At 48.6% G+C, this 24644-nt stretch overlaps 11 protein-coding genes across 11 annotated transcripts; 5 read left to right on the top strand and 6 right to left on the bottom strand.

Annotated features, from left to right (window-relative positions):
• Positions 1-302: 302 nt before the first annotated feature.
• On the top strand, positions 303-1604 carry EURHEDRAFT_422693 (composite domain of metallo-dependent hydrolase; the record flags this gene model as incomplete). The annotated part of the gene is made up of 1 exon (XM_040783358.1): positions 303-1604. A coding segment is annotated over one exon (1302 nt), but the record flags the coding sequence as incomplete, so codon positions are not given.
• A 122-nt stretch (positions 1605-1726) lies between these two features.
• EURHEDRAFT_373782 (uncharacterized protein) lies at positions 1727-3202 on the bottom strand (the record flags this gene model as incomplete). Its single annotated transcript, XM_040778570.1, has 3 exons — positions 1727-2739; positions 2791-2871; positions 2920-3202. The coding sequence occupies 3 exons, from the start codon at positions 3200-3202 to the stop codon at positions 1727-1729; spliced, it is 1377 nt and encodes a 458-aa protein (XP_040643568.1).
• A 733-nt stretch (positions 3203-3935) lies between these two features.
• Positions 3936-4388, bottom strand: EURHEDRAFT_437081 (uncharacterized protein; the record flags this gene model as incomplete). The annotated part of the gene is made up of 2 exons (XM_040783447.1): positions 3936-4282; positions 4364-4388. Coding segments are annotated over 2 exons (372 nt in total), but the record flags the coding sequence as incomplete, so codon positions are not given.
• Positions 4383-5315, bottom strand: EURHEDRAFT_32580 (uncharacterized protein). Its single transcript, XM_040778350.1, has one exon. It carries the CDS (start codon positions 5207-5209, stop codon positions 4661-4663), a length of 549 nt encoding a protein of 182 aa, XP_040643566.1. The 5' UTR covers positions 5210-5315; the 3' UTR covers positions 4383-4660.
• Positions 5101-7563, bottom strand: EURHEDRAFT_407883 (CAAX farnesyltransferase subunit beta RAM1). The gene is made up of 7 exons (XM_040780688.1): positions 6750-7563; positions 6530-6685; positions 6387-6461; positions 6200-6327; positions 6026-6143; positions 5689-5961; positions 5101-5639 (listed from the first exon to the last, which is right to left on the bottom strand). Exons 1-7 carry the CDS (start codon positions 7253-7255, stop codon positions 5357-5359), a joined length of 1539 nt encoding a protein of 512 aa, XP_040643565.1. The 5' UTR covers positions 7256-7563; the 3' UTR covers positions 5101-5356.
• A 1694-nt stretch (positions 7564-9257) lies between these two features.
• Positions 9258-11964, top strand: EURHEDRAFT_32599 (Zn(II)2Cys6 transcription factor domain-containing protein). Its single transcript, XM_040778351.1, has 3 exons — positions 9258-10634; positions 10689-11540; positions 11603-11964. The coding sequence occupies exons 1-3, from the start codon at positions 9366-9368 to the stop codon at positions 11831-11833; spliced, it is 2352 nt and encodes a 783-aa protein (XP_040643564.1). The 5' UTR covers positions 9258-9365; the 3' UTR covers positions 11834-11964.
• Positions 11965-14902: 2938 nt separating this feature from the next.
• Positions 14903-15635, top strand: EURHEDRAFT_519935 (uncharacterized protein). Its single transcript, XM_040786800.1, has 3 exons — positions 14903-15219; positions 15285-15296; positions 15372-15635. Exons 1-3 carry the CDS (start codon positions 14962-14964, stop codon positions 15489-15491), a joined length of 390 nt encoding a protein of 129 aa, XP_040643563.1. The 5' UTR covers positions 14903-14961; the 3' UTR covers positions 15492-15635.
• A 2948-nt stretch (positions 15636-18583) lies between these two features.
• EURHEDRAFT_407876 (uncharacterized protein) lies at positions 18584-19457 on the bottom strand. Its single transcript, XM_040780687.1, has 2 exons — positions 18706-19457; positions 18584-18645 (listed from the first exon to the last, which is right to left on the bottom strand). Exon 1 carries the CDS (start codon positions 19309-19311, stop codon positions 19003-19005), a length of 309 nt encoding a protein of 102 aa, XP_040643562.1. The 5' UTR covers positions 19312-19457; the 3' UTR covers positions 18584-18645; positions 18706-19002.
• A 167-nt stretch (positions 19458-19624) lies between these two features.
• On the top strand, positions 19625-20846 carry EURHEDRAFT_407875 (ubiquitin family protein). Its single transcript, XM_040780686.1, has 3 exons — positions 19625-19750; positions 19840-20055; positions 20113-20846. Exons 1-3 carry the CDS (start codon positions 19729-19731, stop codon positions 20790-20792), a joined length of 918 nt encoding a protein of 305 aa, XP_040643561.1. The 5' UTR covers positions 19625-19728; the 3' UTR covers positions 20793-20846.
• Positions 20847-21196: 350 nt separating this feature from the next.
• On the top strand, positions 21197-23893 carry EURHEDRAFT_407874 (putative RING and UBP finger domain protein). Its single transcript, XM_040780685.1, has 2 exons — positions 21197-22177; positions 22225-23893. The coding sequence occupies exons 1-2, from the start codon at positions 21242-21244 to the stop codon at positions 23446-23448; spliced, it is 2160 nt and encodes a 719-aa protein (XP_040643560.1). The 5' UTR covers positions 21197-21241; the 3' UTR covers positions 23449-23893.
• EURHEDRAFT_407873 (3-demethylubiquinone-9 3-methyltransferase) lies at positions 23525-24610 on the bottom strand. Its single transcript, XM_040780684.1, has one exon. It carries the CDS (start codon positions 24575-24577, stop codon positions 23588-23590), a length of 990 nt encoding a protein of 329 aa, XP_040643559.1. The 5' UTR covers positions 24578-24610; the 3' UTR covers positions 23525-23587.
• Positions 24611-24644: the final 34 nt, after the last annotated feature.

The raw sequence follows: 24644 nt of genomic DNA, 5'->3' as shown, positions 1-24644 counted from the left end.
AATGTTCGGATCATAGCCAATGGCAGTGGAAAATATCGTACTTTTGTCACTGCGCCGCGAAATGAGGACTCTTTAGTATGAGACCCCGGTGGGACCATGCCATATCACAACAAATTAAAAAAGAGGAAAGCCGTGGCCTTCGAATTAGTTGCATGAACTTCTGGGGTTATGGATGTTAAAAGACGCACCAACCCCACCTGATCCCTGTTATGCTGCGTAATCGGGGCCATTTTGTGGACATACAAAGGTAACCATATGGCTCCCGGGTAACAATGGACAATTTCTCAAATTGTGCTTCAACCATGGGATCAATCGCCACTGGTAACGAGCCATACCGGCCAACGCCGGCAGACATCACCATCGACAACCACCAAGCCGAAGATCCATCCAAGATCCTCTTCCAGAACGTCCGCATCCTGGACTCAACCGGCCAACCCCCCTACAATGGCAATGTCCTAATCAAAAACGAGCGAATCATTGCCGTAGGCGAGTCCATTGACCCATCAACTGCCCGTGGCGCCCTGATAATCGACGGCGAGGGCAGAAAAACACTAATGTCCGGCCTCATGGACGCGCACACACATCTAAGCTGGAACAACGCAACCGACCTCGACGGCCTGACGAGCCTAAAACTTGAAGAGCACGTCCTGCACACAGCACACTCCGCAAAGACTTTCCTCGACTGCGGATACACCATGTGTTTCGGGGCCGCTGCCGCACAGCCCCGTCTCGACATCGCTATCAAGGGCGCTATTAAGTCCGGTATGATTCCTGGTCCGAGGACGCTCGCGAATACGCCTGAGATTACGAGGACGGGGGGCGCAATTGTGCCGAGCATCTCGCGGTATGCGGATGGGCCGAAGGAGATGCGTGAGCTGGTGAGGGAGTTTATTGAGTTGGGGGCGGATAATATTAAGCTTAGTATGAGTGGGGATGATATTCACCCGACGATGCCGAGCACGGAGACATATTTTTCGCTTGAGGAGACACAGGCTGCTGTAGATGAGGCGCATTTGCATGGTAAGCGAGTATGCGCGCATGCAAGAAGTGCAGATTCCGTTAAGTTTGCTGTTCAGGCTGGTGTCGATGTTATCTATCATGCTAGTTTCATTGATGGTGAGGGGATGAGTATGCTGGAGGCCGCGAAGGACCACGTCTGGGTCGCTCCGGCGCTCAATTTCTTTTACACCACATGTACAGGCGAAGCTACGCCGTACGGTCTGACGGTCGAAGAGGCCGTGAAGAAGGGTATCAAGTTCGAGGTAGACACGGCATGCAAGGCGATGCAGGAGATGCGGAGAAGGGGCATTCGCGTCATGCCCGGCGGTGATTATGGTTTTGCGTGGGCTCCTCACGGAACGTACGCGCGGGATCTGAAGCATATGGTGGATTTATATGGGTACACGCCCATGGAGAGTATTATTGCTGCTACTGCTTGGGGAGGCGAGATGATGGGGTATCCGGAGGAGCTGGGCAAGGTGGCTCCTGGGTTTTATGCGGATGTTATTCTGGTCGATGGGGATCCGCTGGTGGATCTTGAGGTCCTTCAGGATCAGAAGAAGTTGCATGCTATCGTTATCAATGGGCATATTCACAAGCATGTTGTGCCCCCGCAGGTTGTTTATGTTGAATAGCCCCTATGCTTGGTCTTGAAACCAAAATCAAGTGTGTATAACATACATACATGATATAAACAATACAATAATACATACAAGAACAACTCCTATCAGTCATCAGCATCCTGATCTTCATCATCTTTCTTCTCATGCTTCCCATTCTTTTGACGCCTCTCCTTCTTCAACGCATGCGTCACACTCTCATCCTGCTCGTCCTGAATCTCATCCCAATCCGCATCATACTCCGCCGCAATACTCTTAATCTCCTTTCTCAGTACATTGCCCTCGTCAATCAAGAACTCCCACGCACGTAAGTCCACGCCTTTAGCCTGATACAGTTTCTTCTGTCGCGCGCTGATCGTGAAGTCCAGTGCGGAACGGTAGGAAATTTCTCGATTGTGGTACAGGAACCAGAGGTAGCCTCCCATTAAAGTGGACAAACTGGCTAGGTAGGTGACGGGCTCCATTGTATCCCAGCCGAGCTCGGTTCCGAAGGTCAATTTGTAAACTAGACACCACCAGAATGAGAGGATTCCAAAGCCGCCGATGGCGACGCGCTGGGCGCCGCGGTGAGCGACGACGTCACAGTCATGTTTGATCTCTGCGATGCTCTGGATCCTCCCTGAGATCTTACGCAGGCGCATGCGGAGGAAATATGTCCGTTCGTCAAAGGATGGGACAGTCACACGGATATGGCCCAAGCCAGCCGGTGCGCCTTCAATGCTCACGACGAACTCCTGCGCGCGTGCGGCATCCCGAATGAAATCCCCAATCTCAGTCGACTGTGACCACCTTACAAAGCGCCGTTCTGGTTGATCTTGGCTTTCTTCTGATTCACGCAGGTAGCTGTAGGTGTCGTCTGAGTCGTCCGGGCGGCGGCGGCGTTCAAGGACAGCATCGCTTTCCCCTTCGCCTAGTTTGCGGGCTTCTGTATCTGTGTTTTCGTAGACGGATTTTCTGGGTTTGATGGCGTCTTGTTCTACTTGGAGGGCAATGAATGACACTGACGGTGGTCGATAGTGGCCGTTTTCGCCGCGAATCTTGGGGACTTCAGATTGGATGAGACGTTCAAGGTAGGAGAGGGGTTGTTGGGGGTGGATGAGGACGGCAATTGGCTCAATGTCTATTCTGTCAGCAGTTGTTTTCGCTTCGTCCATTTGGATTTGCCACTTACCTCGATGGTTAGGGTTGTGGTCAATGGTCGTCAATGGCATCAGGAGCTTGAACAATCTCGACGGTGTTGTCAATAATTTGCCTGCACTTGTTAGCATCCTGTTTTCCAAAGCGGCAAAAGCAGACACACCCTTGTTCATCTCCTCCAATCTCCTCCTCTCATTACTATCTTTGTCATTTTCAAGATCCTTTCCCTCCCGAATCTCCAACCGCTCCAATGTATCATCCGCCGCTCGTAGCCTGGAGAGACTGAAATGCCGTACCTCGTATTTCGCAATTGAGAATGGCGTAACTGGTGTCCGTGGATTAGGTCGGATTGATTGAATAGGTCTGAAGGGCAATCGTGTTCCTGAGTTGCCACGGAGTTGCAACGGGGTATGAACGGCGGGTAGCGAGACACGGAGAGGGCGCATATTCAGACGATTTCACAACAATGCCCGAGTGTGTAACAAAATGAAATGTCCCCCTGGTGTATGACTTAATATCTTCTCCCGGGGACAAAGTAACGAGCGTGATCAAGCCAATGTCATGACTCCGTATCTGTAGTAGTGTGACGGTAGTCCAATTCCAAGATAAGTGATTTGCCTAAGATTCCAACGGTAGATATATCCAACGAATTCAGATTAGAAGAATTTATCAGTAGAATAAACTGCATCATTCCGAGTTGTTTGCAAGTTAGTGGTTGTTTCTGGTCTGGGGATCGACCTACGTCATAGGGGCTATGCAGGCAAACAGGACAAACACCAGTGTTGTATGGTACGCACTTCTTCCAGGTTTCTAATGATTTTATAATAGAAGCAGAGGCACTGGAAACATGGTGTTAGCACAAGAGACAATTTGCTCGAGCTAGATTCCATGCAATTAAGATGTTCACGTGCTGATAAGGCACAGAAATATATATCTAATACCTCCAACGTCAGAAACAGATCCCATGCCATGCCATGCCAAATCTATCAATCGGATATAGTCATAACTCATTAATCATAACCTCCCCATCCCATCCCATCCCCGAATTTTGAGCGAAGCAAATCATGGCGAAACCTCTCCACTCCCACTACTCGCACCACTCTCACTCCCAACCCTCCCAGCTCCATACCCGTTGGCAACCCCAGCATAAACCTCCCCAAACCCATCCCCCCCATACTGAAACTGCCCCTTCCTCCCTGTCCCAATCGCAACCGGCACCCCCTGCACAATACCTCCATGGTCATGACCCGCGGGGTACATGCCATCGTTGACAGAAAAATTGCGACAGATGAGGTACGCGCGCATGGCAGCGTTTTCGCGGGCTAGTTGTTCGGATTCGCAGATCATATCAGTTTGGTATTCACGGTTATTGACGCGGACGGTGCAGGTGTAGCCTGGGTTGTTGGTGTTGGGGTTGGGACCGGTGCTTGGGCCGGGGCCGGCGGTGGGTGAGGGGGTTGTTGTTGTGGTTGTTGTTTTGTAGGGGGAGTAGAGGGGGTCGGGCCAGTGGCGGCGTTTGCAGAGGCCTGGTTTTGTTTAGTTTGGGTTCATTGTGGTTAAGATGGGTTGGTGGTGGACTGGGTTGGGAGGTATGGCGGGGGACGTACTGCTTAGGTAGAGGACGTAGTACATAGTGATTGAATTGGGTTCAAAAGATTATGGACGTGCTTTCCCGTAGAATATAGAATTAGAAGTACAACAGAAATAGATTCTTAACTATTTTATTGCTCAATTGAAACGACAGCACAAAAAACGTTGAGAAAACACAACGTGGGGCATTTCCAAATCTCGACAACTACCAAGTATCAATAAGATAACCAACTATGCTTACTGCTCTGCTAGGAGCTTCTTTTGTTTTGTCAGTTGCAACGGCGACATGATGTGCTGGCATCGCTCATGGCCATTCAAATCGAGCCCCTCGGAGGTTTATTATTCTGCGGACCCGAGTCCTTGACTCGTTGCTCGTTGCCTTGCTGCCTCGGAAGAAAATGGATATAGGCAGGTAGTCCGTTGGAAGTGCAATAGACTCTTTTGGAGCGTAATCTATTTGAGTAGATTTGGTTATCTTTTTTCGTCGCGTTCGCGATTATGCTAGATGGAGGTTGTGATTGAAATATTGACCGCTTCCTTGGACTCGGGCTCGACTCGGACTTGAGTTTATTTTTATTCGGAGGGGCAAGAGGGGCATTATTGACTCCGTATGGAAAACGGAGTACAGGTGACAATAAATACTTGTACTCGACTATTCCCCGTTTCGAGTAACAAAAAACGATGGCGATAACCAAAGTACAAGGAATCCCTGGTAAATACAAAAGGGGGAGGCAAGCTCGAGGCCGTATTGTACCGGGAAGGGGGGGGTATGCAGCGATGAGTTGTTCTGTGGAGATAAGCAATGGGATAAAAATCCATGAGCATGACAGCTGTCGCCATCCTCCATGGTCCGGACGCATCATGATCTGTACGAAGCACACTGTGGTTACCCTGCGCGTATGAAGTAAGGGGGGAGAAGGCTTCGAGGTCAATTCGCCAGAATTCCATTTTCTTCCTTTTTTCTCTCCAGGCTATATACGGTACTCCGTGAGGGAGGTATGTCGGCTATGCTATGCAAAATCCAATGGCTCCTTCTCGTACCAAAGTCGCATGTCTTCGGCAGCTTTGTGAGGAATGACATACAGCGGATGCGCTGGGTTCACTCGGTCTGTCTCTTCAAAGACGCTTACGTCTGTATCGTCGTTGACGTTGCTGGAGACGGGCGTATATTTCCAGGAAAACGCCGACGCAAAGGGCTCCTTGGAAGTGGCGCTCGTGTCTGTATGGTAATGCCGATGCTGCGTCGTGCTCAGGCCTGTCAACGTGTAGCAGGTGTGGTACGAATCGGGATGTCTGTGCTTCCTGTTAGCCACAACTAAGGTTAATCGAAAGCTTTGCTTACTTTCCGGGTTTATCCCGAAGTCCTCGCTTAGCTTGACAACAACTGAGGATGTATCGCGTCAAACCTTCCCGGCAGTAAAGATTGCCAGAGGCTTTGTTCGGGGCGGCGGCTGGTTGCATGCCATCCAGAGCAGACTGGACCAATGGCCAGCAGCCGCCCACCCAGTGACTGTAGCACCCATCTACTAATTTGTTGGTTCGCCCCGCAAAACCCCCTTCGGGGGCGTATTGACGAGCGGAGAGCCAGGATAAAAGCAGTGGAACGTCCATATACCTGAAAGAGGCAGCCTTAGTATCTGGTGGCGACATGTATGTATGCCCATTGATCTTCATCTTACCTGGGGATAACCTTTTCAGGCCGGTCCAGAATGCAAAGACACGCCAGAGCACAAAAAGCATAGGCTCCGTGCGCTTCCGTACCAGGACTTCCGGACATCCCTCCCTCGAATGTCTGGCCTGTGGTGGATCACCGTTAGCTCAGTCCGCCATCGTGTGGAGATAACGTTGCTCACATCTTGATAGATACTCCGGGAGGCCACTTGTAAACGTTTCTAGACCATGCTGGCGAGCTGGCGCATCCGGGGGCAACTCAAGTGGCAGATCGAGTAATGAGATGACCACCATGGCACAATACGCGCCCCTAGAGCGTTTTTAGCAAAACGCGCCATGCAACAAATATCAGGAGCGGAAACCGCCTACCTCACATCCTCTTCTCCATTCTCGCAGATTCTAAAGCCTCCGTCTGGCTGTTTTAATCTCCCCAACCAGCTCCACCTGAAACAATTCACGTTAGAAATCCCGCACGACCTCCCTAAACAGGCTACAGAACAAGAACAACTCACATGCCCCTCCGATCAATCAGCCGATAGGCCTCTGAGCCCCCAACCATAGCTAGGGTGAGCACGGCGGCGTAACTCGAGGCACTATGAGACATCTGGCCATGCCCCCCGCCGAAGCCCCCGGTGGGGTTCTGCATGGGTGTAAAAGTAGCAATCACCCTGTACAAGTCACGAAGTCAAAAAACGACCTTTCCCGCTTATCAGTGATGATCATGATTCCTACCGTTGGCGAAATTTACTGACATCCTCACCAAGTAGGGATAGCCCCGCCAGAGCCCAATAACACATCCAGGGACGACTAGCATCCAGTGCCACAAAGTCGTCTGGATATTCCTCCAGGGAATCGTACAGGAAACCGATATGGTCATCCCGTCCAAGTGCCGGGACCCCGTGCCGACTAAAGGGCTCCCGCTGCGATTTTTGATTACCTTGCAAAAAGGGCAAACATTTCTCGAGCGTCTGCTCTTGGAGCTCAGAGGTCTCTGTCGTAAGCGGGTCGTGGATCACTGGAGGCTCAGTAAAGAGAGCCGGGACCCCCGGGCGTACTGCCGCAGTCGTACTCATGATAGTTTTTGTACTTGACTTGGAAGCGATAGGGTTTGAGACTGCAGTGGGTGCAGGAGAGTTGCTTGTGGCTTGCAGGTTGTTGGCGTTAATACTGGTGACTGGACGGTTATTGGAAAAGCGGACTTTTCGACGCTGTTTGCCCGTGGCAGCGATGACGGGCATGGGCTCCGGGCAGTATATTTAATAGCTTTGATTCTTTGTTCACTTGAATGAAATCATAAGTGTAGATAAATTGAATTGAGATTGCTTAATATTGTTCTCTGTTTGGATGGCCTTGGGGATGAATACAGATGGGCGGCCATTGTCTTGTTTGGTGGGGCAGGAGAGCCAACTGTGCAGTTGTCCCGCAGTACTCCATACAAGATTAGAATATTCATTGAGGTGAATAACACGGTATTCTTGAATGACCCTATGCTATCTCAATGTCAATGACTTAAATCAGTGATAAGGACAGAGTAGTTGGGGTGCAGTGTTATTGAGTGCTTCGACCGAACGAGTAAGTGGGATGAAAGAATGACTCTGGTCCCGTGATCTGCATCGATCAACCCATATCTTTCCCTGCGCGAATCGTCTCACCATCACGAGCTTCCGACTGACACCCGAGAGACACTATGTACGTACGTACTCTCGCAAAGACATACTCTGCGGGCAATCGGGCAATGCATCCGCGAGAAACTAGTTCAGTCCGAAGCATCACGGTTTGACCAGCCCACACAATGGCTTGCGTCGATCCAAGTTGGCCCTATTTTTATCGGGCGAAAGTTAACGGACGATTGACTGAATCTGGCGATTCAAAGAAAAAAACTCTGCATCCCAACATTCGACCGTATTTTTCCATTGCTTGAGAGCTCATTGCATACTCGCAAATACTCTACGATATACGCATACCCTCTCAACACAGAATGTATGGCTTGCACCGCTGGCGTGTCCGGCTGCAAGTCAACAACCGATACTGACATGTTTCATGCAGGCAGAGCAGAGGAAAAGAGGGCTAAAGGTGAATTGACTCGATCTGCAGGCCCCTCAAGGTCCTTTCTTAGTCGTATTACTATGCACAATCGATATTGGCCGTTAATGCATGATATGATCTGATCTATCATTCTGACTTGATCCTGACCGGGTTGATTCCCGGTTGAGATATGGGCAAGGGATATGATCTCATCAATCGTTAGAGCACTGATGATATCGAGGTCGTAGGTACTTGTACAGACATCCGGGAGTGCATGCGTGTACTTGCACAGTTGTACAGAGTACGGAGTACAATTTGAAGCCTCATTCTAGGTATCTTTCTGGTGACGATGCGGATGTGGATGTGTGTGGGAGAAGCATTTCCGAGGCTGAGTAAGACGATACGGTAATAAATGGTATCGACCAGCACGGGTCACTGGTTGGTCCACCGCGGGGTCAGTCCGGTGCCACGTATTGACGGTATTATTTCCACGGCCAGAGACAGGATCTGGAGATCCACTGATCTCCCTTTCCGAGAATGTTCCAATGACAGGCCGGTATGTTCCAGGGTACCAGTGTTGGTACCAGTACGAGTGCCAGGGGTATTGATACTTATGGTTGGATAGAATACTTGTACAGAATACTGCCATATCGCAGCCCGACAATAATAACCAGTGTGGTTGCATAAACACCCTATGGATAGACTCTGATAGTCATGGGTCCAGCAGCGCCACCGTGGCATTAGCATTGGCTGTAATTTATCACTGTAATCTCATTACGGTAATTGACTCCCCCAACCAATCAGGGTCAACGTGGCTGCCGGGATCCCCTAGCGTGACCCGCTTTGCTGCTCACCGCTGTTTTGCCGGCGGTTCTTCCCCACCGCTCTGGACCGTGGAGAGAAACAGGCTGTAAGTGTATGTATCTCGTTTCTCTCGCTCTTTAGTATCATCTCACTCTTCGCTTGCTGGCCAATTCTCTTCTCTTTTTATCGGTTTCTTTTCGGAAACTGCTGGGTTTATTCTCTCTTATCATCCCCGGATTATCATTTTTTTTTTCATTTCTTTTCTTTGCGTCTCTTTCGTTGTTGATTTTGTATCTTTTCATTTTTGTTGTCTGTAGTCAGATTCCTTTTGTACAACCTGTGTCAAGGCTGATTTGATTCTTTGCCTTTTTCCTTTTCTTTCTTCCCTGTCGCTTTGCTGCTGTTTCATTTCATTTCTTCTGAATGAATTGAAGTCTCAGTTGTGTCTCATTTGTTGACCGGCCTTTTTATCAACAACCACAACCACCACCACAATTGCTCCGTACATAGTGTTGAACCATGTCGAATGTTGATATTTCCAGTGATGGCCTCATCGGTCTCGACTATGACTCGAGAGGTTATCTCCAGTCTCACTCCTGGCCTGTGGCCGTGGACCAACATTCACACCATCACCACCACCACCACCATAACCATCTTGCTCACACTCATCAACATCCGCACCACCAACACGCCCACCACCATCACCAACATGCTCGGGTACAACGCGATATCTCGCCCCTGCAGGCCACTACCACCACTGGTCACCCCTACGACCAGACCATCGCTGCTCACGACCCGTTGATGGTCGACTGGCAATTCCAGCAATTCCCTTCTCACCTTCAATACTCTCCTCCCCCGCCGCCGCAGCACGATGATCCTACCTCCGCTCCTCCGTTCACCACTACCGCCGCCAGTTATGGGATGCCCATCCAGTCTTCTCCTCCCATGGACCTGATGCCTGCAGCTCCCCACGGCCAGATGAGCACGGGTTTGCTGGACGGTTCCTATCTGTCCCTGTCAGCCCCCGTCGATATGATGTTCCCTTACCAGGACCTTCAGCCCGATCTGATGGCATTTCCTCAGACTCATGGTCTTCCGGACATGTCCCCTTACTCAGCACCGCCCAATGTGATTGACAGCAGCTCGCCTGCCGATACATACCTCGAGGTCCGGTCCCTGGGCAGTTCGAGCAGTGAAAATGGTTGGAACACCATCGAACGTCGTCCTATCGACTTCTCTTTCCCCGAGCAGAGCTTGTTTATCAACCCCAATCAGACGCTGCATGATAGGAGCCTATCTGAGTCGTCGTACTCGGGCTCCTACGGTAGCTGGGTTGACATCTCCAACCCCATCAACTCCCCCACCTCGGAGACCAACCTGGAGTCCCCCTTCATGCCCGTCAACCGTCGCGTGTCGTTCGACCACACCTCGCACGGTTCTCAGTCTCCTACTGCTGTTAGCCCCGTGGCTATTGTGCGGCCAATTCCTGTACCAGGCAAGAAATCGACGTCACCGACGCGCTCGGCCATGTCTCATAGGTCCACGGGGTCGACTTCGTCGACTGCTTCCTCTTCGGTGTCTCCGACTACCCGGAAACCGTCGCGGAAGAGCCCTATTGCCGCCAAGACAAATGACACCAAGGTTCGCAAACAATCGCAGAACGGGAAGCCCGACACCGAGAAGCGAGTGGGTAAGCGCAAGGGCCCTCTCAAGCCGGATCAAAGGAAACAGGCCAGTGAGATCCGGAAGCTGAGGGCGTGCTTGCGTTGCAAGTTCCTGAAGAAGACGGTAAGTTCCTTTACTATATCGAGAAATGACTGGAGCTAATAATGGATTGAACAGTGTGACAAAGGTGAACCTTGTGCTGGTTGCCAGCCTTCGCATGCTCGTCTCTGGCAGGTACCTTGCACTCGCATTGACATCAAGGAGATTGGATACTTCATGAAGGACTGGAAAGCGGACTACGAACGCCATATCTCGATGGGCTTCTCCGTGGGTAACATCAAGGGATTTTCGGAACACGAACGGACTCTCTTCATCACCCACGGCTATGGTCAGATTCTCCCTATCAACGCTCGGGAGGTCTACGTGCGTGACGAGCAATGTTTCAGTATTGACTGGGTTGAGACAATGAACCGGGAACCTACCCAGTACGAGGTGGAGACGGCCAAGCTGTCGGCTGGTATGGAGGGCATCTCACATGCTATGCTGTCCGACTACCTGGACCGCCACATCGATGGAAACGGCACCTTTGAGAAGTTTGTCGACGACTATTTTGAGGGCACACCGTTCTTAACACAAATGCTCAAGACTGCCTTCCGCTACTACTACCGCACAAAGCTGCCTGTTATCCGCAAGGCTCTGAAGTTAATCGTCGCCTACAACCTGACATTGCATGTTACTATGGTTGAGGGCCTGGGTGATGAAGACGGCTTCCTGGGCAAGATTAGGGACGGCGCCTCCAAGTTCAGTGGCAAGACCATGGCACCGGTCATGATTAACTTCCAAATCAAGTGCGCCATGGCCAACATGTGGCGTGAGTTGCAAAAGGACGTCTTGGAGGAGCTTTCTGCTCTCTACTCAAGTGTCTACAGTGGTGACAAGCTCAAGAACTGGCCAACCATCTTCATCTTGGCCTGCATTCTCTTGGCTGTGTGGGAAGAAATGCAGTTCGACTCGCATTATCGCACACCTGTGAGTTTTTTTTTTTTTTTTTTTCTCTCTTTTCGCGCTCGGATTGAGACTAATTATTCTAGGATGCGGCTTCCGTGGATAAATTCTGCAATGACATGGAGACAACACCAGTCGGTGTGATTGTGGGACTGTTCCAAGCAATTTCGCAGAAGCTGCCCGCTTTCACGGACTGGGAGACACAAAAACACCACCACTTGCTGGCATCCAACCCCGATGTGTGCAGCACTATGACCGAAGTTCGACAACACGTTACACAACACGGTATGGCAAATTTCACCACAGGGTTTTTGTGAGATGGTCACTAACACGTACCTTGCAGAGAACTACCTCCGGAGCCGGACTAGTAACTCAAAATTCGACTGCAGTGACTTTGACTGCTTATCGAATAAATTCATTTCGCGACTCGTTATCCGTGCCAATTAAGCGACAGAAAAAAAGACCCCAGTTTGTTTTCGAGGTTGAAGGTTCATCTCCGCGTACTATATTTTTCTCGGATATATAACGGCTGCAAAGATTCAACGGCATGAAGCACGATATTACTACGAAGACCCTACATGAGATATGCCGACATTTTCCTGATGATTATGAGACGTTACATAGCGAGCGCTATCATTCCTTTCGATTTTCTTCATGCCTCCGTCTCGATGTTTCTTGACGAAACTTTCTCTTTCCTTTTCTTTTTACTTTGGAAATGTCTTTCTTTACGAGTTTATAGCCTTAAGCGATGACCATGATGCTATATGTTATTCGTTTTTTTTTCTGTGTTATTTTGTTTCTTTTTACATTTTTTTATTACTTTGCCTTCTCAGTGGTATACGTTTTTGCCTCCGTATTTATATAGCGATGATGAGGATCACGAGCGTTATGATGATTTCCTAGTACAGTTATGAAAGTGCACATGAAGATGAAGTGATTGGCAGTAGGGAAGCGATGGCCCGAGTTGTTGTCAACGTTTGGTTTATGCTTTATTTCCCATAAATTTAGTTGATCTACTGAATATAGTCGTTTTGCATATAGCCTTTTGTCTTTACAGTATGGTCCGTACGGCCTCTTATCCCCACAGTTGGTATCCATTCAATGTTGATCAGGGATCAGGATTCAGGAGTTGAGCAAGTGAAGTGTAGGGATTTACCTCTATTTATAAAGGAAAGAGGCAGTGAACAATGAACACCGCCATTTCGGGGATTTTCCAGAGCTGACGAGCTGTACTCGTATCATATATGACCATTCTTTCGCCCCATACTCTATTGACTCGACTACGTGTACGGATACAGGTACTATCAAAAAGACTTTGCGATTTCAGATTTCGGAAAGCACGGATATCGAGCGTATCTGTACAAGAACGGAGTCACTATTCTGTACTCTATACCAAAATGGAATAGGGCAGACGTATCCTGCACAGACCGCTATTTTATCTGAACCACGTTTGGCAGGGAAGTGATTCCGACTATTGGATTTCCACATGGTGTTCTAGTCTGTTTGCAGTATTGTGTCCGTCCTAGGTGAGGAAATAGAGTATTTGTACGGAGCACAGAGTATCTTACAGAGTGGCTACATATTTACTGCGTATAGTTGAATAGGGTGGTGGATCTGGGTTTGGACGGAGTCAGTCAAGTAGATTGTACTCCGTAAGAGGACCGAACCGGACCGAACCCGACCCACCGGGCCGTTTGTATTTCTTTTTCCAGAGTTCACTTCTTTCTTTTTCTCTTCTTTTCTTTGGTTCGGTTGGGTCGCGTCCGGTGGCGTGCGTGGGGGGTGTTGGTTTGTACGTATTGTAATATGGGTCGTGCTTGTGGGGTGTCTACGGAGTACCGCTGCGGAGTTGTCCGTACTGTACAACTTGTACGGGGCACAGAATACAGGAGTGGGTATGGATATAGGGGGTAGACGGGGATGCGGGTGAAATTGGTTGATAGCTGAAGAATTTCTGGAGTTAATTCGGGATTCGGTATATTCGGGATGTGCTTTTTTTGCCTCTGTGATTGGTAACGGCTCTAGTGGATGTTGTGCTTGGATAGGATTAGGGTGGTGTTATTTCTGAGATAAGCGAGGATAGCGAGTATATCAATAGTACGAGGAGGGGTGGCTTCGATTGAGCGTGTGTTGTGTCAGCAACCCTAAGGGAAGTCGCATGTGCTGGATGTGTTACTATAGATTTGAGTATTCAAAGATACTAATGTAGCCACCAACTGCGTAACGCGCAAAGAAATTACTGTTTTAAATCACATCGGAGCTCGATTTATAGAAACGATGCATAGTATTAGAGAGATCTGAAGAGTCCCTGGTATGACCATATATATTCTGTACTACTCAAATTTGGGCAACAACACTTACGGAATACCTTCATTGAAGTATATACAAGCACCGCAAAGTACAACGCTTTCCATAGCTTATCTCTTTTCCCACATATGCAGGAACATTTGATTGAGTGGAATGCATGGTGTAACACGGATCTCGGGTACCAGTAACACCAGCAAACGGCGAGACAAAGCGCTACATCCAGACTAGGAGCCGAGACAGATTCAGGGGCAAGTAAGATAAAACGGCAAATTGCTTGATTCTACATCCGCATCCGATATCACGCTTCACACATCGTTAAGATTATTGTGTAACTTTCAGAAAGCCACGATTAACCTAAAAAATGCTTAACTATAAGAAAATGGTCATATTCAATTTGAGTCTCTAAACTACGTGATACAACAGTAGTACGACTTACCGAGTAGATGTGATCGATTGATGACCGCCATGAAAGCCCTCATAGTATCGAATGATCGGGAAGGGGGTTTCGTTTCTGGCGACTAGCCAAATGCAGTATCTTTACACAGGGATCATGCCTGCATTGCTCGGGCGGTTGTTGTATTGCCCCTGCAGCTTGTGTAACCTTGTTGATGCGGGCTATATCGCGCCAACTTAGGGTTATTACCTGTACCACTAATGCTCCAACGCGAGTTTGGAAAAGTAAAGTACTCTGTATAAAATATACAATTGCTAATGACGCTTGGGAGACACTAGAAGTGAGTACTAGAACCTACATAGTCTTCTTATATTGTATTTCTCATTGCTTGTTTGTGAAGTAATTCAACTAGGATCTTCGGCTATATGTATCCATCGCGGTAGCACAAACGCTCGGGATGCCACGACCCAACGGTGGCGCCGTATACTGGTACCTGATGCAAAATATGATGATCGTCGCTATATAGGGTAGAAAGATGAGTTCAGGGTAATTGAATGTTTGGATCTAGTACGACCTGCGTTGGATACCTAATAATCACATCCCAGTTTTTAATTTCCTAAGAAAAAAGCTATATAAGCACCCCAATTTTCCACATCGTTTCCCTCTCCTTAACTCAACCCATTACATCCACTTGATCCATCCAACTACCAAGTCTCTCATTCATTTCAACTCCATCACTTCAAAATGCACTTCTTCTCCATCTTTCTATCCATCCTACCTCTGGCCTACGCCAACCCCATCCCATCTCGCTGCCTCGAGCTCCAGCAACTCGACGAAACCCTCACTTCTCTCGCCGATATCGACCAAACCACCATGACGGAGAACGGAGTGAAGAAGCTCGGAGAGCTCCTGGTCGCTCAGCCTGCGGTACGCAGAGAGCTGGAAAAATGCTTCACCGAAAACCGCCGTCGAGATCTTGATGATGCTCTTAATGGATTGGGGGTAAGTTAGCAAGGACTGAGATTTCTTTTGATTTTGGGCATAGGCTGACATGCATGTAAATATAGCAATCAATTCAGGTGAGTAGTACTTAGGGCTTGATTTGCTGTGGATGATGGGGATTGCTGCTAATCACATTTCGTTGGTGAATCTAGGGTCTCATGGGACAGGAAGCAGAGAATATTGATGTTGCCATCGACCAGACCTATTTCATCGGCAATTATGGGGACTACAATCGCCAGGACGGTGGCGAGGATCAAGTAGATAGCAACTAAGACATCATTAGCTATGAAGTGGGATCGGGGTTATACCGCGGATTGTTATCTTTGGTTTCCTGGGTCGCAAGCTAATCTTGGGGCGCTCTTGAATAATATGTTACCCTGCGATTGGATTTTGGCGCATTATGGCGCAGACGGGGCTCTTAATTAATTTGAATGTGGTTAAATTATCACTTATTATACCTTTGGAATTGATGGTCTCTTCGTATTCTTGTCTAACGTCCCTGGGTGGCTCTTACCAGAAGCGGCGTAGCAATACACCGTTGAGAATATTTCATATTATCACAATTGCCTCTTTTTCAGCATTTGGCTGGATTGCAAAATACTGCGTATGTAATTACATATTACCCTGTACTCTATATGGTGTTTCTCACTGTCTGTGCGTGGTCTGCAGAGCAATTCGGGTTCTTCAACTATAGCTGGACTCGCTCGACACGGGATCCATTACATATGTCCCATAAATGGCCTGTACTCTATACAAATGCACTGGACAGAGCATAACAAACTGGATAAGCATCTCCATTCTTCTGCACTCAGTATCGTCACCACCTTGCAATCGTTCATGTCCAGATATCAGGCCCCCATTAGTATAACGCAGTTTTTCTATATCTTTCTGGTGTTTCTTCCATTGTAAACATTGTACTGAATCTTGATGGCATTGTTGCAGTACGCAACGCGCAGGAGCAGACGGGCTCCAGTGTATACTGAGCTTCAGCTACCATCGATATCTAAGTTGTGACTTCGGTGATGAGTTTATTGTAAGTGCTCAGTTGGAAAATTATCACTATGTCACAACTACAATCTAATGGTGGGATACAGCAAGTATCGCCGGTAAGTGCTGTCTATAATATTATCTTTCTGGACGATTTGTCTGATAGGCTTTTCTTATTTCCGATCCCTGCTGGTAAGCTACGACAGGGGTAGTGACGATGGCGACGATGAAGAAAATGGAGGGGGAGAGGACAGGATAGCGATGATATTGCCGGCACAAATATGGTGATGTAAAGAAAGTTCCGTTGTGGACATATTTATACCCCCCGTAAAATTATATAGGAGCTGCTTATCTGGGCGTCACATGCTCGAGAAGTGCCCTTCGCCATTAGGCATGGAAAGCCTAACACCCGTGGACTTCTAGTCTGCTTGCCGTGAATTAAAAGCAGGATTGCCATCAGATCATGCATAAAATTCATAAGAGGTCAACACCGAAGGACTGTATTCACATGACTCTAACCCTGCAAATGGCTCTTCAAATGGAAGGTCCTTGATACGTTAAGGGTGACAATAGCGTCAAGTTACTAGTGATGTAACAATTGTCTAGCCAGTTGATGAATAGTGTACAATAAGGTCTCATAGGTTCATACTGAAGGCGGTGTTATGCCCTAGAAACATCGCATATCACATCAATAGTCTGAATACCGCAGGTCATGTAGTACTATTTATACGTACAGTAGATCTGTTGTATCAGTGGTGCATTTGATGCGAGATATTAAGCACCTTCAATTCCCAATTCTCATTTTCATATACTCAAATTGCTAACATCTAATTGCTTGGAATGAATTATTATCAAGTTCTGTGACCTCAAATCTATTTTCATTTTTTAGTATGCAGCTTTCGTTTGCCATTTTTGCTATTCTCCCATTGGCTTATGCTATTCCCATCATGAACCGCTGCAATGAGCTGGAGCTCTCTTTCCCGACCTTGTGAATATCCACCATACAAGTATCCTATCACTCCCCAGACTAACATGGAGCTACAGGGTGTTGTGTATGTAAGTGCAGTGTCTGCAGAGCCTGTGTAAGTTCTGCATAATCTGGAGTCACTGGGTTGCTAGACCACGATTTCTTTTGATTAATAAAGGGCCTGCTAGGAAGCAAGAACAATGGTAACAATGAACGGGGACAGCAGCAGCAACAGTGACAATAACCCAAATATTGACCCCTAAACAAAACCAAACCAACAGCAATGAGAGTAGGTAAGTGTCACGGGCTCGGAATAGTAGATAATAACGAACTGAATTCCTATCTAGACTATTGTAGCCATTGACGAGAATATCGAATCTGGAGAAGAAAAGGGAAGAGGAAATCTATCCAGATAATGAAGGGGTTTTATAGAGGTTGTTGGCGACATGGCTGAGTAGCAGCATTTGCGATGTATCATTCATTGCTGCAGTGTTGAGCCGTCATATATGAGTCGTCATATATGAGTCGTCACAGTAAGACAGTATAAATTACGATACCAGTTGATTAGGAGGTGGGAATAGGACTTAACACTCATGCACATAAGATCAGCTGGGGTCACTGTCAGTTGGAGGGTTATCAGGAAATTAAAATAGAGTTGCAGTTGCTAACTCCATGTCTGCGGTTACAATCCCAATCGTTGACAGAGAGAAGATAGCCACAGCGATATGCTCAAGTACGTAGGAAGCCTTAACCAATCAGTATTCTTGCAAGACGCGGAGTAGACATTGTAGTAAACATCATCCACTGAAAGGCTACCGCAAACAGAGACTGTTAGTACGCACATACTTAAGTTTCCCAATTACATAACATCTTACTCTGAACTTCATACTTGATCTAATCCCAGCAATACCTTCATTATGATATGCAGCTTTTCATTATCCTTTCAGCAATTTAGGGCAGGTCTGGAATAAATTGACAGCAGGTGGGCACTCTTTTTGAGCAAGAAACACAGACCAAACTACCATCGAGCTCTTGTGGATAACCCTGTGAATGGGGTAAGTATTCCGCAAGAATCCTGATTGACGCTATATCGTATCTAAGAACTGACAAGGGAACACAGCAAGCAACCTCGGTAAGTAAAGTCTAGAATTCTAGTCTAGCACATATAATCGATCCAATTAGGTTGCTAAATCATTTCGGTCGATCAATATAGGATCTTCTGGGAGGAAACAGTGGCGCCAATGACGATGAAGATGAAGTCGATGGGGACTCAGGGACATCAAGCTCCCTGGGGTTGACGATGATGGCGAGGATGAAGAATGCATCATCGAAAATTGAAATTCTTCGAAATGTCTCATCCAGATCCCGATTTGGTGCTGATCTTGAAAAGCCGGTTGATATCCCAGTGTACTCCATTCTGACCTGTCATGTCGAGGCTTATGCCGGTGTTTTCGGAAAGTAGCCTCTGACAGCTTTTATTCAACTTTTTTAGTATGCGATATGGATTTCCTTCGCTTATCAAGAGCATATACCTCGGCCGGTGGAGAATGCTGCCTTGCTCTATCCGGGCGGAACAGTTGATCACTTCGCGAGAAAACGCGCCATGGGTATGGCAGCTGTCTGGAAGCAGGCGACAAGTAAAGTTTCAAAGTGTCTAAGTGTAGTCATGTAGGTCTATAAAAACCGTTTGTTTTTTCCTACCCCGGTCTCTGTATCCACCGCCTTCCGGAATGGCCCCAGAAAAGCGCCGGTTGCGACGATCACCTGACCCGCTCTTAGCCGACGATGGAGCAGTGATAAGGCACCACACGTCATCGGTCGGGGAAGCATCATGATAAGGAGTCTACAAGGTACTTGTAGTATAAGATAGATTCAATAGTAATTGGGAAGCAGTAGAGATACAAAAATGAGGTGAAGAAGGTGTAGAAGGTGCTCTGTCTTCTCAGGGGAAACAGAGTTACCATATCGAAACACGCGAATGGTACCCGGCCGTCCCCGTCGGTATGAGATACGGCTGGTGGCGTCATCTGGCAGTGGCGGTGAATCAGCTTAAGAATAGCACAGACATGAAGACGGCCTGATAACTCTGGCTGAGAAAGCTGGTAGAAACCAGGAATTACCGGCGCATACTTGTACATCATTCGCGGTCATGGACTGACTGTTGCTTGCCTGAGTCATCGACCAGGACCTTTCTAGTAGATTCCCCCAAAGTCATTCTGCCTTCCTATTCGGGGAAAATGGCGCTTGCATCACGTTATCCGCCCCGTGACGACAGGCGCCGTCGCTCTCGTTCGTCAGAATCTCTGACTAAGGCGCTTTGCCTCCGCCTCTTTCTCTGTCCTTTCTTCCCCTCACCTCCCAGGTACTTAAAGCTCGCCCATCTGCCACGTTAATCGTCTCTTCTTCTTCTTCCCTTCCTTCCACCGTTTGTCTTTCTACTTTCTTTTCCCACTCTTACCTCTTCCTACCACCTGTGTCTGCTCTTTGAATAACCAAAGTAACTGTCATCATCTCCAACTACTGCGTAACCTGTTTCTTTTCCTTTCGCCGTCATTATGCAGATCTTCGTCAAGACCCGTGAGTTATCCTTTTCCCTTCCAACCTTCCTCTTTGGTGGTACAACGCCACCGCCACTGGAACTTTTTCGCTAACTCCCTTTCGCATAGTTACTGGCAAGACCATCACTCTTGAGGTCGAGTCGAGCGACACCATCGACAACGTCAAGAGCAAGATCCAAGACAAGGAGGGAATCCCCCCTGACCAGCAGCGTCTGATCTTTGCTGGAAAGCAACTCGAGGACGGCCGTACCCTTTCTGATTACAACATCCAGAAGGAGTCCACCCTCCACTTGGTTCTCCGTCTCCGTGGTGGCATGCAGATTTGTAAGTCCTCAAAACAACGACACTTGGATATGACTCATTACTAACTTTGCTTTCTAGTCGTCAAGACCCTTACCGGAAAGACCATCACTCTCGAGGTCGAGTCTAGCGACACCATCGATAATGTCAAGTCAAAGATCCAAGATAAGGAGGGCATCCCTCCCGACCAACAGCGTTTGATCTTCGCCGGCAAGCAGCTTGAGGATGGTCGTACGCTTTCCGATTACAACATCCAGAAGGAGTCGACCTTGCACTTGGTGCTGCGTCTGCGCGGTGGTATGCAGATCTTTGTCAAGACCCTGACTGGAAAGACCATCACTCTGGAAGTAGAATCGTCCGACACGATCGACAACGTCAAGTCAAAGATCCAAGACAAAGAAGGGATTCCTCCCGACCAACAGCGTCTCATTTTCGCGGGAAAGCAGCTTGAGGACGGTCGCACCCTGTCGGACTACAACATTCAAAAAGAATCCACTCTTCACCTTGTCCTTCGCCTTCGTGGTGGTATGCAGATCTTTGTCAAGACCCTCACTGGGAAGACAATCACATTGGAAGTTGAAAGCTCCGACACAATCGACAACGTGAAGAGCAAGATTCAGGATAAAGAGGGTATCCCACCGGACCAGCAGCGTCTCATCTTCGCTGGTAAGCAGTTGGAAGATGGGCGCACTCTTTCCGACTACAACATCCAGAAGGAAAGCACCCTGCACCTGGTCCTGCGTCTCCGTGGTGGAAACTAAATGATCGACCATTGTTTTAGATCCCCCCCCCCCTTTTTTTTTTTTATTGTTCTAATGACTCGTCTTATGGGTTGAATGACCTGCATGGCGTTTGGATGGCTTTCCTTTTTACTACATGGCTCTTTCTTTTTTGACACGGCTTAACGGGCATACCTTTCTCTTCTATTCGCCATAGACATGGTGCTTATATAGTTTATTCTTGGAATTGAGCCCAGGCATGGGTAAACTTTTTGACATCTCTTTCTGGTAGTAGCTACCCGTAGTTATCCACCCTCTCTATCCACCTTCAACTGTTCAACTGTAGCGTTGTTTGCCACGTCGCATTCCCCACATTGTGGCTGACTAAGGGATCATCTAAGCATAATTGTTGCATAGCCGTTTTCTGAACCACTCAAAGATTTATAGAATAATCATTATTGCAGAGCTTCAGAATGTGAGCCTTGGTCGGGATGCCCTCATACTTCTACCATCTCGCGATTGAATTATTCGCCCGTCCTCTAACTGACCTCGGAGTTGCTTCCTGTTTGGACGATCAGTCGACCTCGCTATCGTTTGACTCCGCATGCGAAGCTCTACGCCCGTTCCAAAAGCCCATCCGGCACTCAAGTCGACGTTCACGCGCTTCTCCCAGCGATAAGAGCAAATGCCCTTCTCCTCAGAATCTACCTATCAGATCCTCGTCGAGCTCTGTTAGCAAAGCCCGCGTCGTCGATAACGCCATCTTTATGACCAGTAATAATACCACTGCCCCTCATCCTTACACAAAATCGCATAGCAGCGCTGCCGATATCCAACAAGACCAGCGACTGGACAAAGTCTCCATCGAATGCATTGACATGGTATCCCTATCCGAAAGAGAAGACCCCACAACAACGCCCTCTTCGAAACGAAAGGTCCATTTCACGGATAACCCCGTTACAACGGGCATCGGGACAGATATCCTTGGTGGGCTCCGGACGAAGGGGCGATATATACCACTTGATCAGGCAACGACAGATAGTATCTGGGGTATAGTGCATTTGTATCGAGATGCACAGGAGACTCCGTACTTGATTGATGATGACTATCCGTCGGAGTTAAAGGGGTCGTCGGCTGCGGCGAGGCAGCCGGGGGATCAGTTTGGAGATTATGGAGATACTCGTGTGGAGGGGGACTCGCCGGATGAGGAGTGCACGACGTTGTGTATTCTGGCTGTGCCGTCGTATTTGTCGCCGTCGGATTTTCTGGGGTTCGTGGGGGAGACGACTATGGATGACGTTAGTCATTTTCGCATGATTAGGACGGCGAGGGCGAATCGCTATATGGTTCTCATGAAGTTTCGGAGTGGGAAGAAGGCAAAGGAGTGGCAAAAGGTGTGGAATGGGAAGGTTTTTAATAGTATGGAGGTGGGTTTTCTCGATTTCTCATGTATTGAGCTATGCTAACTGTCTAGCCTGAAACCTGCCATGTTGTATTCGTGAACACGGTGGAAATCCAGGCCGTAGAACTTGGGACACCATCAGGTCTTGGTAGTTCATTCCAATCCACTCTTGCCATAAACAGCCCCAAGAGAGGAAGTGTCGCTTCCCAGAACCAATCAAACCCTATACCCTCTGCAACTCTATCTACCAAACCTCTCGCGCCACGAACACCTTCACTCATAGAGTTACCGACCTGTCCAGTCTGTCTCGAACGCATGGACGAGACCACCGGTTTACTGACCATCATCTGCCAGCATGTCTTCCATTGTACATGTTTACAGAAATGGAAAGGCAGCGGCTGTCCGGTATGCCGATACACACAAGACGACTTCCGCAGAAACAGCCAAAATCTACCCCTCGAAGACGAACCAGCCGAATGTCACGTCTGTCACTCAGATACCAACCTCTGGGTCTGTCTGGTCTGCGGCACAGTTGGTTGTGGTCGTTACGACGGCGCACACGCCTATGAGCATTTCAAAGAAAGCACACATGCCTTCGCAATGGACCTTTCCACACAACGCGTCTGGGATTACGTCGGAGATGCCTACGTCCATCGCATCATCCAAAACAAAGGCGACGGGAAACTAGTGGAACTACCAGCAGCCGATAACAGCGCCCTCGATCCACCAGACTGGACCGATGCCGTACCCCGCGAGAAACTCGAAAACATGTCCGTCGAGTATACACACCTCTTAACCTCTCAACTCGAAAGTCAACGTGCCTATTTCGAAGAAGTCGTCGAACGAGCCGCAGACAAAGCATCCCAAGCATCCGCCGCAGCCTCATCCGCCCAAGAAGCCGCCGCAAAAGCCACCTTAGCCCTCACAAACCTCCAATTCCAACACGATAAACTAAACCACGAGACACTCCCCGGTGTAGAGCGCGACAAATCCCGTGCCGAGAAACGAGCTGAGAAGTTTGAGGGTATGGCGCGGAAGCTGGAGAAGGAGTGGCGCGAGGAGAAGACGATGAATGAGAGTCTTTTGAAGAGGATTGAGTATCTGTCAACAGAAATGGAGGGGCTTAAAGAGACGAATACGGATTTGAGTGAGCAGAATCGGGATCTTACGTTCTTTATTAGTGGGTCACAGCGGTTGATGGATCAGGGGGAGGATGTGCAGCAGGGGACGGTTAGTGTTCCAGAGCCTGAAGTGAAGGGGAAAAAGAAGAAAGGGAAGGGGAAAGGACGTGGGTGATGATTCATGGCATGACCGTTATAATACAGTCCAAGCGGCGCCTAGAGTGCTACGAAACGAAAGCTTGGATAATAAAAGCACGCTTCTCTTTTCTATCGTACATACATTACATGCATAGTGAACACCCGTAAAAACCGTATCAAACACCTTTCCTAACAGCCCAGAAGTAATTCCCCCAATCCTCCGACCCCTTCACAATCTTCCACCCCAACCCCGGGAAATACATCACACCCTCACATTTCCACATCGAACCCTGCAACGCTTCGCTCCCAGCCTTCTCAGCAGTCCCATCCCTCCCCCTCATCAACCCCTCCTGCACCCACCCTTTCACTTCATCGGGGTTCACAAACTTGCTCCACTCATGCGTCCCCCTAGGCACAACACCAATTGGCCACGGCGCTTCAGCGATGACCTGATTTACCAGGAACGACGGGAACGAGCGCGCGATCGTCGACCCAACAAGCCACCCACCGGGCTTCACGAGACGAAGACAATTTGTAAGGAAAGCGAGCGGTGAGGAGGTAGACGGGTCGATGTGTTCGAGGACTTCGAAGAGGGTGACAATGTCAAATTGTTTCTTTTCATTGCTGTCAGAGAACGATTCGATAAGGTCTTCTAGTGTCCGGTTCTGGTAGCTAAACCGGCCGGTGCGGAGGTGCATGTCGACCGTAGGATCAATGCGGGCGTGTTCGCGGGCGATTTGGATAAGTGTGGTGGAAGGATCAAGTGCTGTGATCGAAGCGGCGCGAGTAGGCGTCACCGTCTTATTTTTCGTAGACGGGATTGTTCGCGCGAGCGACTCTGCGAAAATCCCCCCCCCGCAGCCTACATCTAGATAATGCAGATTCGCCTGTCCTTGTTCCGGCTGTTGTTGCTGACCATGCGCCGGCGGCCCCTCAGCTAAACAAGACGCGATAAATTCATGACGCAGCGGATTCATCAAATGCAGGACCCGCGAGGGACCCATCGGATCCCACCAGCTGCTGGCGAGCGCGGAGAAGTGGGAGAGTTCATCGGCGGAGACGGAGGAGGGTGCGGTTCCGGTGGAATAGAGGCGGTGGGGGGTTGCGGTTCGGAGGAAGGAGGTTAGGGTGTGGGTTGTAAGTGTTACTCGCCGGAAGGGTGTCATTATGTCTCTGATTTCGTTTGGGTGTGTCAATTGGGGAATTTTGCGGAGGTTGGCTGTTTTGGGGGAA

Source organism: Aspergillus ruber (genome assembly GCF_000600275.1).
Source record: "Aspergillus ruber CBS 135680 unplaced genomic scaffold scaffold00001, whole genome shotgun sequence".
Classification (NCBI taxonomy): domain Eukaryota; kingdom Fungi; phylum Ascomycota; class Eurotiomycetes; order Eurotiales; family Aspergillaceae; genus Aspergillus; species Aspergillus ruber.
The sequence above is the reverse complement of the archived record's forward strand: the minus strand, read 5'-3'. Positions and strand labels throughout refer to the sequence as shown.

Excerpts from the sequence above, each read along its gene's own strand:
- EURHEDRAFT_32580 (XM_040778350.1), bottom strand. The coding sequence starts at position 5,209 with ATGATGCGTCCGGACCATGGAGGATGGCGACAGCTGTCATGCTCATGG.
- EURHEDRAFT_407883 (XM_040780688.1), bottom strand. The coding sequence starts at position 7,255 with ATGCCCGTCATCGCTGCCACGGGCAAACAGCGTCGAAAAGTCCGCTTT. Across the intron at positions 6,328-6,386 it reads AATGGAGAAGAGGATGTGAG|GGGCGCGTATTGTGCCATGG; the intron begins GTAGGCGGTTTC and ends AAAACGCTCTAG. Across the intron at positions 5,962-6,025 it reads CCTGAAAAGGTTATCCCCAG|GTATATGGACGTTCCACTGC; the intron begins GTAAGATGAAGA and ends TGCCTCTTTCAG.
- EURHEDRAFT_32599 (XM_040778351.1), top strand. The coding sequence starts at position 9,366 with ATGTCGAATGTTGATATTTCCAGTGATGGCCTCATCGGTCTCGACTAT. Across the intron at positions 10,635-10,688 it reads GCAAGTTCCTGAAGAAGACG|TGTGACAAAGGTGAACCTTG; the intron begins GTAAGTTCCTTT and ends TGGATTGAACAG. Across the intron at positions 11,541-11,602 it reads ACTCGCATTATCGCACACCT|GATGCGGCTTCCGTGGATAA; the intron begins GTGAGTTTTTTT and ends TAATTATTCTAG.
- EURHEDRAFT_519935 (XM_040786800.1), top strand. The coding sequence starts at position 14,962 with ATGCACTTCTTCTCCATCTTTCTATCCATCCTACCTCTGGCCTACGCC.
- EURHEDRAFT_407876 (XM_040780687.1), bottom strand. The coding sequence starts at position 19,311 with ATGTACAAGTATGCGCCGGTAATTCCTGGTTTCTACCAGCTTTCTCAG.
- EURHEDRAFT_407875 (XM_040780686.1), top strand. The coding sequence starts at position 19,729 with ATGCAGATCTTCGTCAAGACCC. Across the intron at positions 19,751-19,839 it reads GCAGATCTTCGTCAAGACCC|TTACTGGCAAGACCATCACT; the intron begins GTGAGTTATCCT and ends CCTTTCGCATAG. Across the intron at positions 20,056-20,112 it reads CCGTGGTGGCATGCAGATTT|TCGTCAAGACCCTTACCGGA; the intron begins GTAAGTCCTCAA and ends TTTGCTTTCTAG.
- EURHEDRAFT_407874 (XM_040780685.1), top strand. The coding sequence starts at position 21,242 with ATGCCCTCATACTTCTACCATCTCGCGATTGAATTATTCGCCCGTCCT. Across the intron at positions 22,178-22,224 it reads AGGTTTTTAATAGTATGGAG|CCTGAAACCTGCCATGTTGT; the intron begins GTGGGTTTTCTC and ends CTAACTGTCTAG.
- EURHEDRAFT_407873 (XM_040780684.1), bottom strand. The coding sequence starts at position 24,577 with ATGACACCCTTCCGGCGAGTAACACTTACAACCCACACCCTAACCTCC.